Genomic DNA, 19219 nt, shown 5'->3' on the forward strand with positions numbered 1-19219 from the left:
TACCATCTCCACTAACAATGCATTCCAGGCACTCATCACGCTCTGCGTAAAGAACTTTTCACCTATATCTCTCCTAAACTTTTCCCCTCATTTTGAACTCGTGACCCCTAGTAATTGAGTCATCTCTGGGGGAAAAAGTTTCTTGCTATCCACCCTATCTACACCTGTCATGATTTTGTAGGCCCCCCATCCCCAACTACCTTCTTTTCAATGAAAATAATCCTGATCAACTCAACCTCTCCTCATAGCTAGCACCCTCCATACCAGGCCAACATCCTGGCGAACCTCCTCTGCACCTTCTCCAAAGCATCCACATCCTTTTGGTAATGTGGCGAGTAGAACTTTATGCCAATGTGGCCGAACCAAAGTCCTATATAACTGTAACATGATCTGCCGACTCTTGTACTCCATTCCCTGTCCAATGAAGGAAAGTATGCCATATGACTACTTGAACACTCTACTGACCTACGTTGTCACCTTCAGGGAACAATCAGACCTGAACACCCAGATCTCTCTATACATCAATTTTCCCCAGGACTTTTCCATTTACTGTATAGTTCGCTCTTGAACTGCATTTTCCAAAATGCATCACCTCACATTTGTCCATCTGCCGTTTCTCTGCCCACCTCTCCAATCTACCTATATTCTGTATTCTCTGATAGTCCCCTTCACTATCTGTTACTCCACCAATCTTAGTGTCATCTGTAAACTTGCTAATGAAGCAACCTACACCTTCCTCCAAATCATTTATGTATATCACAAACAACAGTGGTTCCAGCACTGATCCCTGTGGGACACAACTGGTCACTGGTCTCCTTTTTGAGAAGCTCCCTTCCACGACTACTCTGTCTCATGTTGTCCAACCAGTTCTCTATCCATCTAGCTAGAACACCCTGGACTCCATGCAACCTCACCTTCTCCATCAGCCTACCATGGGGAACATTATCAAACACCTCACTAAATTCCATGTATATGACATCTACATCCTTTCCCTCATCAATCAACATTGTCATCTCTTCAAAACTATGCTGCCCATCACTGATGTACCCATTTGGCAAAAAATGGGCTTATATCCTATCCCTTAGTATCATGTCCAGTCGCTTCCCTACCACTGATGTAAGGCTCACAGGTCTGTAATGACCTGAATTATCCCTGCTATCTGGACAACAAGCATACTTGTCTCTGGCTCGTATTTATCGATTATAGCTCTGCCTTCAACACCATAATTCCAAACAAACTCATCTTGAAACTTGAAACCTAGGTCTCCGCTCCCCCCTCCATGGAATCTCAATGTTTTTAAAAAATTTATTCATTTTTATTCGTGGGATGTTGGTGTCACTAGATGGCCAGCATTTGTTGCCAGTCACTAGTTACCCTTGAGAAGGTGAGGGTGAGCTGCCCTTTTGAACCGCTGCAGTCCACTCCAGTCAATTTGGAATTTAGAAGAACACAAAATATTGAAACATAAAATATTCTTAATGGCAATCCTGAGAAAATATCCCTCCAGCTGAGGAACATAGAACATTGTCACAGATGCATATTTTCAAGAAGTAGAGGTCAGTCTGCTATGAATTTTCAAATCTCAAACATGGCTCTAGAACTCCATACTTGTCTCATTTTCATCTGACATGTGAAGAGAGTGGTCTCGATTAGCAAGCCATGGGAGAAACGTGGGCGCAATTATCCCACTTCAGTTATAATGAACAGCCACCCAGTTTACTTTAGATAACTACATGTATAATTCCAAACACGGTCTTTGTCAGTTTATGAATGCTTAGCACTACCACCATAAGTGCTGTAATTCTTCTCAACCCTCACCTTGTGCTGGTCAATGTAATGGTCAATTTGCCTTTTCAGAACTAAGCCCTTTGAATTGCTGCAGTTAAGTCACATATACCTTGCGATCATGATCAAATGCTCTGTGATAAAGTGTTGAAACATTGAACACTACCCGTCAGACTATTCCCAACTCCTCAGCATGCTTCCCCAAATTGTCATGAGCTTTCCAAGAAGGCCTTTTTATATTTTTAATGTTTCAAAAGTCTATAGAGGCACACAAATAGCAGAGAAGAAATCCAAATATCCAATAGAGCTCCCAGTGATGACCCTGTTCCAAAATAGGTTAATGTGAGCTGCAAGCCATGCAAAAATAGTTCAGAGTCAGGAAAACAATATAAGTTTGAAATTTGTGCAAATATTTCTGCACATTCTTATCATTCCTGACCTCCTGCATGAAAGAAAATCTAAAGAATTCCATAACCTCGAAATAATGGACCTGTCATTTTAAAATTGAGATGAGATGGAATTTCTTCACTCAAGTGTCATGTATCTCTGAATTCTCCTTTGTCCCAGAGAGCGATGGATGCTCAAACATTGAATACATTAAGTAGATCTTTATTTTTCTCAAAAGAAAGTTGAGATATTGGGATAGTGATATGATAGCTGAAAATGTGTCGCTGGAAAAGCGCAGCAGGTCAGGCAGCATCCAGGGAACAGGAGAATCGACGTTTCGGGCATAAGCCCTTCTTCAGGACCATAATATCATAGTGATATGATAGCACTGTGGGGGAAATCCAGCCATGGCCTGGAATTTTATTTCTGATGTTGCTATGCTCTGTTCTCTTTGCTAAATATATTTGAGTTTCACATCTTAACTTGATACTGTGTCCTTTTTATATCTGTTTCCAGATTGTGAATGTATACATCACAAAATCAACGGTTTAAACTACAGTATTAATACATCCGAGAGGAGCATCACATTTTTCTTTCCTCTCTTGTTCATTACAAGCAATTTTCTATCACTTAGACAATTTTGTGCAGATATTTTCATTGTCCCTTAAAGCCTTTGGGTTATCTGCTTGTTTGAGTGATGTATTCACCTCTGAAAGCCAACATGCACAGCACCAACTGCATGACAGCCTTTAATCTCTCCATTACTTGATTGAATAACTTGCTCAACTCTGACAGATCTGTGCTGATTTTAATTTATTAACTCATGCTTTTCTAAACATTGAACAATTTGTCATCTTGTCGTCTCTAATTTAGTCTCCACGATTGATGTCAGGTGACAGTTACCCTATCATCCTTTAATCAGATGGTGCAACGTTACTAATCCTCCAGTCTCCTCTACCTCCATATAAACAAGTTGGAAGGTTGTTCAAAGCTTTTACTTCAACTCTAACAATTTGATTTTAATTGCAGAATTATGGATTGGAAACAGAAAGCATGAAGAAGTTGGCCCTGAAATTACGGGCTTCTACCAGTGGCCTTCAGAATTTTATCAGCAGTAGAAGAAAAAACACTGCTTATGATGGCACTTCTCGCAAACCTCCCAATGATTTCCTTACCTCAGTAGTGGACCTTATTGCAGCTGCTAAGGCCTTGTTGGCATGGTTGGACAGGTGAGCAATGTTTCAACTGAAATACTTGTACGTTTTTCATTATGATGCACTATCTATTCAGATGAAAGTAAATTTTATCTTGCGCCTTTTTTGTTCTTGAAAATGTAAAACCTGGTAGAATGCAGTCAAAAGTTTTCAGATACAATGACTTGTCAGCGTTTGGATTGTCAAAGGCTTCAGTGGATGAACTTTAAAAAAAGGAGTCATTAAAGTAGCAATCAGTTTTAGTAGCTGTGCCTGCAACATTAGTGCACTTATTGTTGGAAGTGAAAAAATCCAGCCATTTTCCTGAGGAAATAGCTCTGAAGGGGGAAAAAAAATTGACTCCTGATTATAGATGTAAAATATTACAGGAGTTAAAAATCAGTGGTATATGACCACTCAAATTAATGCTAGCTACAAATTTTCATTCTTGTTCCTTGGGCAGTTTAGGTCTTGAGATCCAGGAGCATAATTAGGCCATTTGGGTCATCAAGTTTTCTCTACCATTCAGTCATGGCCGATGTATTTCTCATTTCCTCCCTTTTCTCCTGCAACCAATGATCCCCTTACCAATGGTGAACGTATATATCTCTGTCTTAAATAAACTCAATAACTTGACTTTCACAATTTTCTGTAACAATGAGTTCCAGACTCACTACCGTATGTCTGAAGAAATTCCTCCTCCTTTCAGTTCTAAAGGTCGTCCTTTCACTGAGGTTGTGCCCTCGGGGCCCCTGTCTCTCTTACCAATGGAAACATCTCCATGTTCACTCTATTCAGGTCTCTTAGTATTCTGTAAGCTTCAATCAGATCATCTCTCAACCTTCTAAACTCAATCGAGTATAGACCCACAGTCCTCAACTGCCCCTCAAATGACAAGCCCTTCATCCTGAGGATCATTCTCATGAATCTTCTCGGAACTCCCTCCAATGCCAGCACCTCCTTCCTTGGATACGGGGCTCAAAACTGCTCATAATATTCCAAATGCAATCTGACCAGAGATCAACGTTGCATTTGCCTCTAACTGCCACTGAACCAGGAATCCTGAGTCCCTTTATTCTTCAGATATCTGAAGCATTTCCTTATTTGGAAAATAGTCTATGCCTCTATTCTTTGTACTAAAGTGCTCAACTCACACTTTGCTACATTGTATTGCACCTGCCACTTGCTTGCCCACTTCCCTAGTCTGTCCAGTTCCATCTCCAGCCTCCCCATTTCCTCCATCTTCCCTGTCCTTCCACCTATCTTTGTGTCATCTGAAAACTTTGCAACAATTCCCCTCAGTTCCTTCGTCTAGGATTTTTATTATATAATATGAATAGTTGTGGTCCTAAACTGACCCATTTGGAACATGACTAGTTACTGGTTGCCATCATGAAAAACTCCCTTTTATTCCTACTGTCTGCCTTCTGCCAGTCAGCCAATCATCTATCCATGCCTTTGATGGGTAATTGGTTGGTTTGTGAAGCAGTGTGATGCCTACAACTTGGGTTCAGTTCCCATTATCAGCGGAGGTTATCATGAAGGACTCTTCTCTCAACCTCTTCCTTCCCTGAGGTATGTTGGCCCTTAAGTTAAATCATCACCAGTTGTGTCTCTCTAATAAGAGAGCAGCCCTGTGGTCTGGTAAGACTACGATAATACAACCTTGCCCCTAACACCATGAGCTTTTATCGTATTTAGCAGCCTTCTGTATGGCAACTTATTTGGATTTCCAGAAAGCCCTTAACAAATCATCTCCACTTGTTCTCTTTGTTTTTGTTACAAAGAATTCTAACAGATTGTGAGGCATGACCTCTGCTGATGCAGCTGTGTTGACTCAGCCATGTTTTATCATGCGCTTCCAAGTACTGCGCAATCTCATCCTTAACAATGGACTCGCAAATCTGAGAGGTCAGGCTAACAGGCCTGTAACTTACTGTCTTCTGCCTCACTATTTTTTTAAAATTTTTTTATTTAATAGATATTTTTATTGAAAATTTAACATTTTTACAAGTTTACAAATAAAAACACCAAGTATAAACATTTAATATACAATTGAATCTTAAATAAATAATAACCAAAATTTATCAAACAGAAAAAAAAGAGATACCGAGAGAAAAAAAAACAAAACTCAACTAACAACTAATCTAGCCTACAACTAACCAGAATGTATAATTAAGTCCCTTGCATTATTCAGGGGGAAAAAAACCGACGGATAACAGAAATTGGGTAGTGAGATACATGCTCGGAATGTGTTAACATCAAATCATAACACAACCCGTATTTGACCAGGATTCCTCTCCCAAGGGGCCCCGGACCAGCCAGGTTCGCCATCTCAATTAAATAAAAGCCCTTGTTAGGATGGCCGAAATATCTGTATTTATGTAATTCAAGAAGGGCTTTCATATTTTATGGAATAATTCGGTCTTTCGGTGCACCATGTTGGTAAGGAAGTCAAGAGGAATACATTCCATGATCAATCTGTGCCAATTCGAAAGTCCAGGAGGGCCCTCAGCCACCCAGTTTACCAAAATATATTTTTCCTTGCTCCGAAAGAGAGAATAGAAAATAATCTCTTCCCCTGCATATCCAGGGAGGGTAAGTTCGAAAAGCCCAAAAGGAGAGATACTGGATCCACTCTAATTTCCGTTCCTAAGATTTCTGTCAGAACATTTGCTACTTTAGTCCAATATCTACAGATCTTATGACAGGTCCATAAGCAATGCACAAGAGTGCCCACCTCTATTTTACATTTGGGACACATTGGACATGCTCCTGCCTTAAATTTTGCCAATCGGTCCGGTGCTATATGGGCCCTATGAAGTATCTTCAACTGAATGGCCTGAGTTCTGATGCAGATGGAGATTTTTCTGGCATTTTCCCAAATGTCATTCTACATTTCTATAGAGATTTCCAGTCCCAAATCCTGATCCCATGTTTTAAGCAGATTGTCCATATCTCCCGATACTTCATCATGTAATAAATGATAAATAGTGCTGACTGAAGATACCCCCATTGGCCACAACACTCTACATTCTCTGATTTATAAAGACTATCTAATAGCATAGTCGTCTTGTGTATGTAATCTCGAATTTGGAAGTATCGAAAGAGACCAACATTGGGTAATCCAAATTTCTGATGCAGCTATTCAAAAGACATCAGGACCCCTTCTTTAAACAGATCCCCTAAACAGTAGATACCCCAGGATCTCCAGAGTTTAAAAGTGGCATCGGTAAGCCCTGGTTGAAACCCCCATGCTCCCACTCTCGGAGTATAGGGGGATGTTTTATGTGAGTTGCCCTCATTTTACCGCATTATATTCCAAGCTTTAATTGTATTTAGTATTTTACAGTGATCCGTGATGATTTTCCTCTTGTCTGAAAACAAGAGGTTAATAAGTGGGCATTTTACTTGAGAAGCCTCGATGTTCAGCCAAATTGATTGCGGGTCAGACAAGACCCAACCGGCTATGTAGCTTAATAGGGAACTTAACTGATATTTCCTAAAATCTGGGAAATCCAGTCCTCCCCTTGCCTGTGGAAGCTATAGCTGCTTCAGCTTAATGAGGGGCCGTCTATGATTCCAGATAAAGGAACCCAGCCAGCCATATAATTTACGTAGTGCCAGCCTCGGCAGCATCACCGGAAGCATTCTCCTAGGGTATAGGAGACGGGGCAGAACATTCACTTTAATTAATGCTATTCTGCCTAACCAGGAAATTGGAAGGTCTCCCCATCGCTGGAGGTCCTGCCTTATTCTTTGCAATAAATGCACAAAGTTAGCCTTGTATAACTGACCAAATACTGGATTGATAAAAATGCCTAAATATAAGAAACCCTCCAGGGACCACCGAAAGGGTAAGTGGGATCCATCTAATAGGTGGGATATACTAGCAAGGCCACCCATTGGCATAGCCTCTGATTTTGAAAAATTAATTTTATAGCCTGAAAATGCACTAAATGTATTAATAACTTGGATTAAACGAGGTATGGACATCAAAGGATTACTGAGAAATAGAAGAACATCATCTGCATAAAGGGTAATTTTGTGTTTACCTGTGCCAATCCTCGGGGCCGTTATATTAGGGTCAGCCCGTATAGCTTCTGCCAGTGCCTCAATTATTAGCGTAAATAGCAATGGCAAAAGAGGACATTCCTGCCGGCAGTCCCTATCCACACTGAAGCTATCGGTGAGCCTAATCCATTGGTAATCACAACTGCTTTGGGATCATTATATAATGTTGAGACCCATTTGGTAAACACCTTTCCAACACCAAAACTTTCCAATGTGTAAAACAGATATGACCACTCAATCCTGTCGAATGCCTTTTCCACGACTAATGAGACTACTACTCCTGGTATCTTTCCCTGATGGCAGGCTTGAATCACATTCAAAACCCTTCAAACATTATTGGATGATCTACGGCCCTTAATAAACCCCGTCTGATCCTCCTTTATAATATGTGGCAGTACCCTTTCTAGTCTCAATGCTAATGTTTTAGAAAGGATTTTAAAATCTACATTTAGCAAGCATATTGGTCTGTATGACGCGCAATCTTCTGGGTCATTTCCTTTTTTGAGAATGAGAGATATTCGCCTCTTTCAGCGAAGGGCGGGAGACAGTCCTGACTGTAAGAGCAGTTATACATGTCCATCATTGGACCACCCAATATTCCTGTAAATTCTTTATAGGATTCAGCTTGAAAGCCATCTGGGCCAGGTGCCTTACTGCTCTGAAGTTGCCTGATTGCGTCAGGTATTTCTTGGATTGTTAGGGGGACATTCAGGACCGATACCTGTTCCGGAGTTAGGTCCGAAAAGGTCAGGTTTTTAAAAAATGACTGCATCCCCCTAGCTCTGTCTTCGCAATCCTGTGATTTATATAAATCAGAATAAAATTTTCTAAAGATTGTTTAATCCTTTTACGATCTTGAGTCAGAGTACCCGCACTTTCCTTGATAGACTTAATAGTTTGAGGGGCTTTTTTTTTCTTTGCGAGGAATGCTAAGTATCTACCAGGTTTATCGCCAAATTCAAATAACCTTTGTTTTGCAAATAATATTTCCCTCTTAGCCGTTTGGGTAAGCATGGTGTTTAGAGCTGTCCTAAGGGCTGTAATCCTTTGTAATTTAATAATAGAAGGTTTGTATGCTGTTTCAGTTGCTTTTAAGCGAGCTTCAAGCAGACGCTGTTGTTCTCCCTTTAATTTTTTCTGGGTCACCGAGTATGAAATGATCAAACCTCACGCGTAAGCTTTGATGGTCTCCCACATCATTGATGGGTTGCTAGCTGTACCTGAATTAATTTCTAAAGAAGTTTTAAATTCTTGAGAGAAGTACTTTACAAATTTACTATCTTTCACCAGGAAGGAATCTATACGCCAATGCTGGGGGGATGTCTCATTGTTCCTCGCCTTGATTTCCATATATACAGCAGCGTGATCAGAAATTGTTATACTACCTATTTTACAGGATGATATGGAATTTTTAAAAATCGGGGCAAAAAACATATCAATTCTGGTGTGACATTTATGTGGATTGGAGTAAAAAGAAAAATCTCTGCCCTGTGGGTGAAGGCATCTCCACACATCTACCAGTCCTAATTCTTTGTTCAAATCCACCAATTGTCTGGATCTGGGAGATATACCTGCAGTACTCTTGGGAATACTATCAATTTCCGGGTCCGTAATACAATTAAAATCTCCCCCTATAATTGTATGACAAGCACCAAGTGCCATCAATTTGGAGAAGCCTTCTGTTATAAATTTAAAAGGATGTGCCGGGGGACAATACAGATTTAAGATCCCATATTCCTCTCCATTTATAAGGGCTTTAATCAGAATATATCGTCCAGATTCGTCTTTCATCTGATTTAGGATTTTGAAAGGGAGATTCTTCCAATTAAGGGTGACAACTCCCCTACTTTTTGAGTTGAAGGAAGAAAAGAAGGCCTGATCAAATCCACCCTGTCGTAATTTCAAGTGTTCTTTATCCAATAAGTGTGTCTCCTGTAGGAGAGCTATATCAACCCTTTCTTTCTTGAGGTTTGATAATATTTTCTTCCTTTTGATTGGTGAATTACTCCCCTTGATATTCCAGATGTACCATTTAATCGAATGAATAACCATAATCGTCTGGGCAAGTCCGAGACCCCTCGGGAGAAGAAACCCTATCCAAAACATCCTGAGCGTAGAGCATATAAAATTCACAAAAACAAAGGCTCTTTAATACACACATTAATATAATAAAAAAACTATTTCTAAATAAAAAAAACTTATTTAAATGGAAATTTTCCCCCTTGTTCCCAGGTTGCATCACTTCCTTTCCAAAAGCCCATCATATCGTCTCCCAACCAGTGCCCCACCCTTGACCCAGGCACCCTACGATAGGATGAAGAAAATTCAAATATACTACAGAGCTAGAATTAACTATGAGCACTCTACCCCTTCTCTCCCCCCCCCCCCCCCACCCCCAACCCACACCAACACCTGGATATATTTGGTAGTGTTAATACCATGTATAAACATATATAACTATAAAATTACTCCACCTCAACAAGTAATAATTAAATATAGTAATACAAAATAACAGGGGAAAACAACCCTGTTCCTAAAGACAAACAAAATAGGATAAGGTAACCACCTCCCCTCACCTACGTTACCTAGACCCCCCCCAGCCTATATATATATTAAAAAAAAAAGAGGGGGGGGGGGAAAGAAAATCGCTAAGTAGAGAACAAATAAATAAACCTCCCTTCCCACCCCCCCAAAATAATATTAAACAGTAAGGTGATGAAAGGGATTAATATAAAAAAAAAGGGGGTGTAAACCGGGGTGGGGGAAGAGCAAAACAACATCAATTAACTCTTACAATTTATCGAAGGGAGTCCAAAAATTCCTTGGCCTTCTCCGGCAATCCAAAGTTGTAGACGGACTCTTCATGGCTAAAGCGTAGCGTCGCTGGGTAGCACAAGTAGTACTGAATATTTAAGTCCCTTAAACATTTCTTCACTTCATCAAACATCTTCCTCTTTTGGACCAGAACTCGGGAAAAGTCCTGGAATAACATAATCTTGGATCCTTTATAAATCATGGCTTCGGGACCTTTCCCAAGATTTCTGGAAGCTTCTAAGAGTATCTGCCTCTCCTTATAGCTCTGCAGCCGGAACAGGACCAGGCGGGTGCGCTGGTTTGAGCCAGAAACCCGATCGGCCCATTCCACTCTTACCTGGCCTGATCCAGCCTCCAGATTTAAAAGCTGTGGAAGCCACTATTCGAGAAACGCTGTAAGCTGACCTTCCTCTTCCCGTTCGGGAAGGCCCTGCAAATGAATGTTTTTTCGACGACCTCAATTCTCGAGGTCGTCGATGTGATTTTCTAAGGTCCGGACTCGCTGTTCGAGAGTCCGGACCTGATTCACATCCAATTCTGCTATAGTCTCGGAGGTCGCGGCCTTTAGCTCCGCTCCTCCGACTTGGCGCTTGATTTCCTCTTTGCTGCGCTTTTGTAGCGCGGCTGAGGTGAATTCCATCGGCTCTGGGACTCTTCAATAAAGGCGTCGATCTTCACGTCAAGTTTGGAGATTATTTCCACGAGGCTCGCCACCATAGGGAAGTCCCCCGGGGTGGCTGCGGACTCTTCAGCTGCAGCTGGGGATGGTGGGGGAGGGATTCCTGCCCGCTGAGAACTGCGGGCTCCCTTCCCTTTAGTCATTTTTACAGGAGATTAGATTGTTTAAATTCAGTACTGAGCAACTAATGACATTAATTAAAACTATTTTAAGTGATTTGGTGAGTGTAGAGGAGGCGGGTGGCCTGCTTTTCCCAAGTCTTGGGAGGAGCACTATAGACTCAGACTTGCTGGGTCGTTGCCATCTTGGATCCCCCGCCTCACTTCTTAAACAGTGTTTAACTATTTTCCAGTCTTCTGACTGCTGAAAGATCACCACTACCAATGCCTCATAATCTCCTGAGCTAGCTCCTTCAGAACTCTGGGATATATTCCATCTTGCCCACATTCAGATCTTTCAGCTTGTCCAGCACTTTGTCCTTAGTGATGGCCACTGCACTTACCTAGTATCTCTTGAAGTTCTGGTATGTTGCCGGTGGTCTTCTGTTGTGAAAATAGATGCAAAGTACTATTCAATTCTTCTGCTGTTTTTGATCTCCTTTACTACTCTACTTTTCCATCGGTCCAATATTCACTCTTGCACCTTTCTTAACTTTCAGATATCTAAACATACTCTTGCAATCTTCTTTTATATTACTAGTTAGGTTACTCTCATTTCTTCTTCTCCCCCTTATTGCTTTTCCAATTTCTGTCTCTTGCTTTTCTGTCTCTTGCTTTTTTTTAAAAAAGGCTTCCCTGTCCTACGGCTTCATACAATGCCTCATCACGTTGTATGCATTTTCTTGTACTATAATGCTGTCCCTGACATGGTTGTTTAATCCTCCCCTTAGTATATTGTTTCTTCCTGAGGATGGATTTCTGTTGTGCCTCCTGAATTACCCCCAGAAACTCCTGCTGCACTGTCTTCCCCACTGGGCTCCAGTTCCAATTAGATCTGGCCAACTCCCTCATTTCTTTGTAGTTAACTTTGCACAATTGTAAAACCATTATGTTTGACTCCAACATCTCCCCCTCAAACTACAGGATGAATTCTATCATTTTATAGTCACTGTCCCCTCTGAGTTCTCACCATAGTTCCCTATGTTCAGTTACTATGAACCTCAAATATACATGAAATTTGGGTTCCATGCATTTGTTTTACAACTATTATGCTGGATCAGTTGCATTAGTAGCACAAATTTTATTAAACTAGCCTTGGGTAGTCAACCTTGATATGCTGCCTACAGTCTTGCAAGGAATGGATCACAGGTTGTGGGATGGAGAAGAGGGCATTTAAATATTATGGGCACCGTTGACACTCCACAGTATAGTGTGTTGGGTGTACTGCGCAGGTATAGGAAGCAACTTGTATTTTGGACCGAGCATGCAACCATTAAAACTTTATGATTCAACCTTTTAAATCTTTACAAGGAACCTCACCTTTTAAAATTGTGAATTGTGTGCCGCAGGAAATAAAAATGTTGGAGAAGGAGATATGTGATGTTGAGTAAAAGGAACAAATTTACTGAAGGAAAAATTTTAGAATGATATGCTGTGACAATTGCCCTTCAAAGTACAAGAATGAAGTTTCATTTCTGCACTTTTTGTACCTAATTGGAAATCAGTACTGTAGAGATTCAGAATAATGCATGATTTTGCTTGGATGTTATTCTGTAATCTGACTGCTCTCAATTTCTCATGAGCTGTTGTGCACATTCTTTGTTTAGTTCTGTCCATTTGATCAACCAAAGCAAGAAAATTGCATGGTTCAATTGCTGACATGCATTGCAATTGTTAAACTCTTCTATGTGACATGTAACAAGGCTAGATGTAGGCTGATTTCATCTAAAATAAGTATCCAATATGACATCATTATGTGCTTCTCAGGTATCATGTATCACCTGGGTTACAGTTCAGTGTTGTCAACCTGTGACTGTTAAGAATGCGTCTGTATCTGAGTCTGTCCAGTCTGGGTTGGTAAATTCTGGCAAACCAACTTTTCAATGTACTAGCCATCCAATTCTGAGTCATATACATTGAGTGCTGAAATAAGGTTTACTTAAGAGAAGGATTTCCCTAGAAGTCTTTCTGAACCTACCCAGCAAAGTTCACCGTACTGCTGCTTAAGAACTGGTTGCATGTACTCAAATTGTTATTGAACTCACATTTCATTTAGGTCAAATAATTCCGTTGTCTAGGTGGAATGTTTAGTTGATCTATTTTAAAAGAATGTTTTCATCTATTTTGGCGCATGCACAGCTATGCACATATGAGAACATTTCCAACAAGTTGCATGTTTAAATATGTATGCATACTATTCTAAAACATTTTTGTTTTGCAGATCACCATTTACAGGGATCAGTGATTACTCAGTGATGAAAAATAAGATTATACAACTGTGCTTGAATTTAACAACAATTGTTCAACAGGTTTGTGTATACATTCTTTTATGACTTTCATTTTCACTTAGAGTCATAGTCATAGAGATGTACAGCATGGAAACAGACCCTTTGGTCCAACTTGTCCATGCCTACCAGATATCCCAACCCAATCTAGTCCCCCCTGCCAGCACCCGGCCCATATCCCTCCAAACCCTTCCTATTCATATACCAATCCAGATGCCTTTTAAATGCTGTAATTGCACCAGCGACTGGCATTTCCTCTGGCAGCTCATTCCATACACAAACCACCCTCTGTGTGAAAAAGTTGCTCCTTATGTCTCTCTTTTTTTAAAAATATCTTTCCCCCCTCACCCTAAATCTATGCCCTCCAGTTCTGGACTCCCCCCAACCCAGGGAAAAAACCTTGTCTATTTATCCTATCTATGACCCTCATGGTTTTATAAACCTCGATAAGATCACCCCTCAGCTTCTGACGCTCCAGGGAAAACAGCCCCAGCCTATTGAACCTCTCCCTATAGCTCAAATCGTCCAACCCTGGCAACATCCTTGTAAATCTTTTCTAAACCCTTCGAAGTTTCACAACCTGACATATTCTTCACTGAAAGAAGAAATTATTTTGTTCAAATAGCATATGGCTCCTAACGTATCGTTGTGTACTGGCTGTTACATACGTTGTTGTTGAATTGCATTGCATTGTACATGGCCAGGTACCTGCTATTAACAAATACAAAGTTTTCAAGAAATGTTGCAAGACAACATTTTTTAATTGTTTTGAGTGATTTAAAAAGTTCTTAGCTGAATGTGAAGAGAACTTTATTTCCTTTTCTGAATCATTACCACAGCCTTCCAAGGAACTGTCTCCTCTGTTCAGCGAACAAATGTTGTTTTTGTCATGTTGAGCTGTGCCACACCAATGTTCCAAAAATCACAGATGTACAAGTCTCTGGAGCTGTCAGAGTTTGGGGATCACTGCAACCTCGTAAACCATGACCGTAATCTTGTATTTGACAACCTGGTTCTCAAATATTCTTGCTCTCGGTTGCCTAGAGGCTGAACTGTGTCATGGAGCAGACCACCCTTCTGTCCCCCCCCCACCCCCATCCTATATTAGAGATAGCCTAGACCCCTGCTGTTTCTTTTTTCTTAAGGCAAGTGTAAGGCATTATGTTCCGGATGCAATTCGATTGGTCAAACTACTCTTTATTCTTACAATATAGTTAAAATACAAACAAAAGAAAGAAGAATTTAAATAGCTTAACTCTATTGGAAAACTCAACAGAGTAATAGGTTATTTAACTATGAAACAGCAACTGTTCCAATATAGCAACATCCAGTAAATACACCCTTGGCAAAGGTAAGTTAAGTAAAATAGATTGCAATTCTAGCAGCAGGAAGAGAACCCAGGCTTTTAGCTGTAACAAAGAAATAAGCTTCCACATCCAGCTTCAAGACTGCAACAACTACTGAAAGCCAAAGTTCAAATGTTGCTTCTGGAGGAGCTTGTCCCCACCCATTTGTTCAACTTTTATATTAAAAAAAAACAAAGGTCTCTCAAGCTGTTTACTTTGTTGGCTTGGAACAGACCACTCTTAATTTCTCTATTTTAAAAACAAACAGGACAAAATGCATCTCTCAAAGCCATAGTATTGTCACAACTGGCACATTTTGACTGGATAATAAATTTCATCATTACTGCCTGCCTACGTTAAGAGGAGGCTCCCAGGATAAGGTTATGAGTCATCATTTGCTCTTTGTTTCTGTTTCTTAAACCTACTTAGTGACTTGGCCTTCACAGCCTTCTGTGGTAGAGAATTTGAAAAGCTCACTCTCCATTGAGGAAAGGAATGCCTCCTCATCTCAGTCCAAATGGCCTGCCACACGTCCTGAGATTGCAACCTGTTGCTCTGACCTACTTATCAGGGGATACATCATGCCTGTTTCCAATCTGTCTGGTCTTGTCAACATTTTTTTATGTTAATCAGAGCCCCTCTGTTTTCTGAACTCTGAACACCGATCCAGTCAGCCCAATCTCTTCTTGTATAATGAACTTACCATCCCACGCAACAGCTAGTAAATATCCACTGGTTGGAAGAAGACTGTAGTATGCTGGGCTTTTGGAGAAAATGGCCCATTCACCTGTGCTTTGGAGAAGGAGCCACAACTAGTGACCACAAATGTCGTCTGCATTTGGAACTTCAGTTATTCAAATTGAAGTGATTTTAGTTTTAAGTTAAACAGTTTATGCAGTCTGTAAGTTAGCTCGCTGAGATACTTTTCTTATGCTTTTTGTAATTCTTGGTTGCTGCAGTGTGACATAGCTCTTTGAAATAATGTCTTAATGCAACATCAACCTGGCTAAAGAAACACTGGCACCAGGACCACAAACACCAGACAGCATCATCTTCATCAGCAAAGACGACATCCTGAAACTGTGGACCTGTGCCTCACCATCCACTTCATATTCAATAACAAAACCTGCAAATAAGTCAGCAGAACACGTAAGGGGTCACCAATGTCAGGGCTCACAGCAGAAGCAGTAATGCAGAGACTTGAACAAGCTGCCCTCCCATCTATCCAACCCAAACTTTGGGTCCGCTATGTAGATGACGCCTTTGTCACCACAAAATAGAACAAATTAGAGGAAACATACAGCACCATCAACAATATCCTGACAGGTGCAAAATTCACAAAAGAGGAGAATGACAACAGACTCCCATTCCTCGATGTGACAGTTGAACATAACAGAGCTTCAAACCAGCTTCTACAGAAAAACAGCAAATACAGACCAAATATTTCAGAAGAAACCATCCCCACACCCACAAACGGAGCTGCATTAAGACATTATTTCAATCAGCTACATCACACTACAGCACCCAAGAACTACAAAAAGCAGAAGAAAAATATCTATACAAGAAAACGGGTACCCAGTAAACGCAATTCGTCAATTTTCCCAGAAACAAGCCCAAACAAGCAGACAATGCAACCAAAACCTATAGCCACTTTACCTTACATCAAAGACATAGCATAAATGACTTCCAAACCCCTTGGAATCATGGTAGCCCACAAACCTACCAACACACTTAAACAGCAACTAATGAACCTAAAGATACCACCAGCAAAACTAATGTCATTTACAAGAACTGTTTTTTTTTAAAAAAAAAAGCTACATCGGACAAACGAGCAGGAAATTTGCCACCAGAATACATGAACACTAACTGGCCACCAAAAGACATGACCCACTCTCACTAGTTTCTATACATATAGACAAAGATATATAACTGGGACAACACACAGATCCTAGAACAGACAAAACAAAGACATGCACGGGAATTCTTCGAGGCATGGCATTCTAACCAGAACTCCATCAATAAACACTTTGACTTAGATCCTATCTACCTTCTCTTGGGGGGGAAAAAAGGAACCAAAAATGACATCACCCACCTTTTGGAAAAAAAACTAAGACCTATAAATAGAGATGCAGAACATACCACCAGTGCTTAACCAGAGACTCTCACTGATGATATTGCCTAGTATTGTGACAAGCATCTGAAAACCAATCTTCAAGCTCAGCAAGCTAATTTGCAAACTTTTATCATTGACCTGAGCTACAGATCTTCTCAAAAGTGGCTATTTTATGCTGTATTCTGTAGATTATTCCTATGCCTGTGGATTATTTTGCTGGATTTGAGGTGCAGTATTGCAGCAAGAAAAGGATGTGATGACAGAATCGTGTTTGATTCCATCCCCATTTAGATGAGGTCCGTGGTAATTCTGTTGGAGGGGATCAGGTCATGGTTTGCATATTGTTGTGGAGTAGGCAGAAGATAAGTTTCTGCAAGTGGGCAAATTGATCCTCGATGGGAAGTATTTTTGAGTAGGAAGAGTTTGGTAGGGGTGCTAAACAGCAATTGATGCTGTTCATGGGATTTTCCTTTAATATGCTGTGTAATCCATATTTATTACTGTGGATCCCTTACTTTTAATTGACTGGTAGGCCGGAGGACCTTGCAATATTTTTCCTTGTAGCAGACGGGAGAGAGTCTCATCTCCTAAATGCTTCAGAAACTTGGATAACTTGCAGCAAATACCTCCGGCACCAGTTCAACACTACCTCTGCAAATTTGGTGGCATGAAAGGCAGCCCAACAGCAGTATTCACTACTTTGGATGGGGCATGCCATTCATATGGTTGCTGGTATCTGAAAAACTGTTCTAGCCAGCGCTCCAGCTTTCACGGCAGGAAATCGCAGGAATAAATGGAAACATTGCTGTGGATGCCTTAAGAATATTTCTAAAAATCAAGCACACTCTCTGATTCACAGCAGTCACTGGCTTGTGACTGATGAAAGTGTAAAAGGTTAGTTCAGAAAGGCCGTGGTCACAGACTTTGACATCTCAATCTTACCTTGGTGCTCTGAGCAGAGGTAGAATGCAAGTCTCCAAATGCTACTTCAAACACCATTTGCCCCAACATGGCAGAGTCTGCAGATTGTGAATTGGACTGGAGTCAGAGAAAATCCATGGAACTGGACTGGAAGCAAGTCACCTTGAATCCCAAGGAACTGCTTAAGACCACCACATAAATCAACAAAAATGTTCTGCTGAAAGAATTTTTTCATATAGTAAACATATAAATAGTAAAAAGGCTGAAAGAGGAGGGGCAGAGCTGATTAGAGGTTTGCTTGTGGGGGCATTGCGTACTGAGGTTTGAAATGAATCATTCATGTCTTCCTTTACCCAAATAAGAAGGTACTGCCCAATTCAAAGCAAAGAGGAGACACTTCAGACACTTGAAGACTTTAAAATTGAAGGTGACGCATTGAACAGACTGTCTGTTCTTAAAGCTGATAAAAACACCAGGTCAGGATAAGATGCATCCATAAGTGCTGAAGGAAGCAAATATGGAAATTGTTGAAATACTAGTTCTTATTTTCTAGTTTTCCTCAGGCTAGGTGATAAGAGGACTGTGTAATTGCCAATTATTATATCGTTGTTCAAGAAAGGTGTGGAGATGACATTGAATCATAAGGGCGTGAGTAGGCCACTTGACCCTTCAAGCCTGCTCTATCATTCAATATGAATGATCATGGAGTTCAATATCCTAATCCTACCTTCCCCAGCTCTCCATATTCCTTGATCCCTTTAGCCATTCCCTCCTATATCTACCACCTCCATGAAAACATGTTGTTTTGGCTTCACTATCACCAAGTCACTGAAGTCCACAGGCTCACCACTCTCTGGATAAAGAAAGTTCCATTCAACTTAGTCCTATCCTTAAACTATTAACTTCTATTTCTGGATCCTCCTGCATTGAACATTCATGTTAGAATTTTGTGTGTTTCGGAGATCATTCCACCCCATTCTTCTAGCCTTGCATGAATGCAATCCTAATCGACCTAATCTCTCCACATAAGTCAGTCTTGTCATCCCAGGAATCAATTTGATAAGCATTCTCTGCACTGCATCCCTAGCAAGAACATTCTTCAGCAAGTACAAATCCGTCTGTGGCAGGAAAGATCCAGAACCACAACTTTGGGGCAAATGTAGGTTCGTTAAAGGAAACCGGCATGAATTTAAGGAACGATTGTGTTTAACTAATTGTGTTTAGAGTATTTGAGGAAGTAACAGCAAAGATTGATTAGGGTAATATTGTTGAAGTGGTGAACATCGACTGCCAACAACAAACCTGTGAGCTGAGTTGTAGCTTTGGGGATAAAAAGGACAGTAGCAACATAGGTATAAAATTGTCTGCGTAGCAAGAAACTGTAATGGTTACTGGATGTTTTGAGAAGATTAAAGGAAGATTTGTAATGGTCTTTCCTGGTAGTCTGTATTAGGGCACTTGCTG

General features: G+C 40.6%; 1 protein-coding gene across 4 annotated transcripts in view; it reads left to right on the forward strand.

The window, feature by feature from the left end:
• cnksr3 (cnksr family member 3) overlaps window positions 1-19219 on the forward strand; it is a 191389-nt gene that overhangs the window by 103043 nt on the left and 69127 nt on the right. For all 4 annotated transcript variants that reach the window (XM_087991445.1, XM_087991444.1, XM_043696124.2 and 1 more), the window contains exons 3-4: window positions 3202-3401; window positions 13312-13399. In XM_087991445.1, the coding sequence (XP_087847571.1) occupies window positions 3202-3401; window positions 13312-13399 (288 nt within the window). The remainder of the gene's footprint in view (window positions 1-3201; window positions 3402-13311; window positions 13400-19219) is intronic.

The sequence above is a fragment of the Chiloscyllium plagiosum genome, unplaced genomic scaffold (assembly GCF_037043375.1).
Source record: "Chiloscyllium plagiosum isolate Xiang-an unplaced genomic scaffold, Cpla_swu_hap1 HiC_scaffold_10, whole genome shotgun sequence".
NCBI lineage: Eukaryota > Metazoa > Chordata > Chondrichthyes > Orectolobiformes > Hemiscylliidae > Chiloscyllium > Chiloscyllium plagiosum.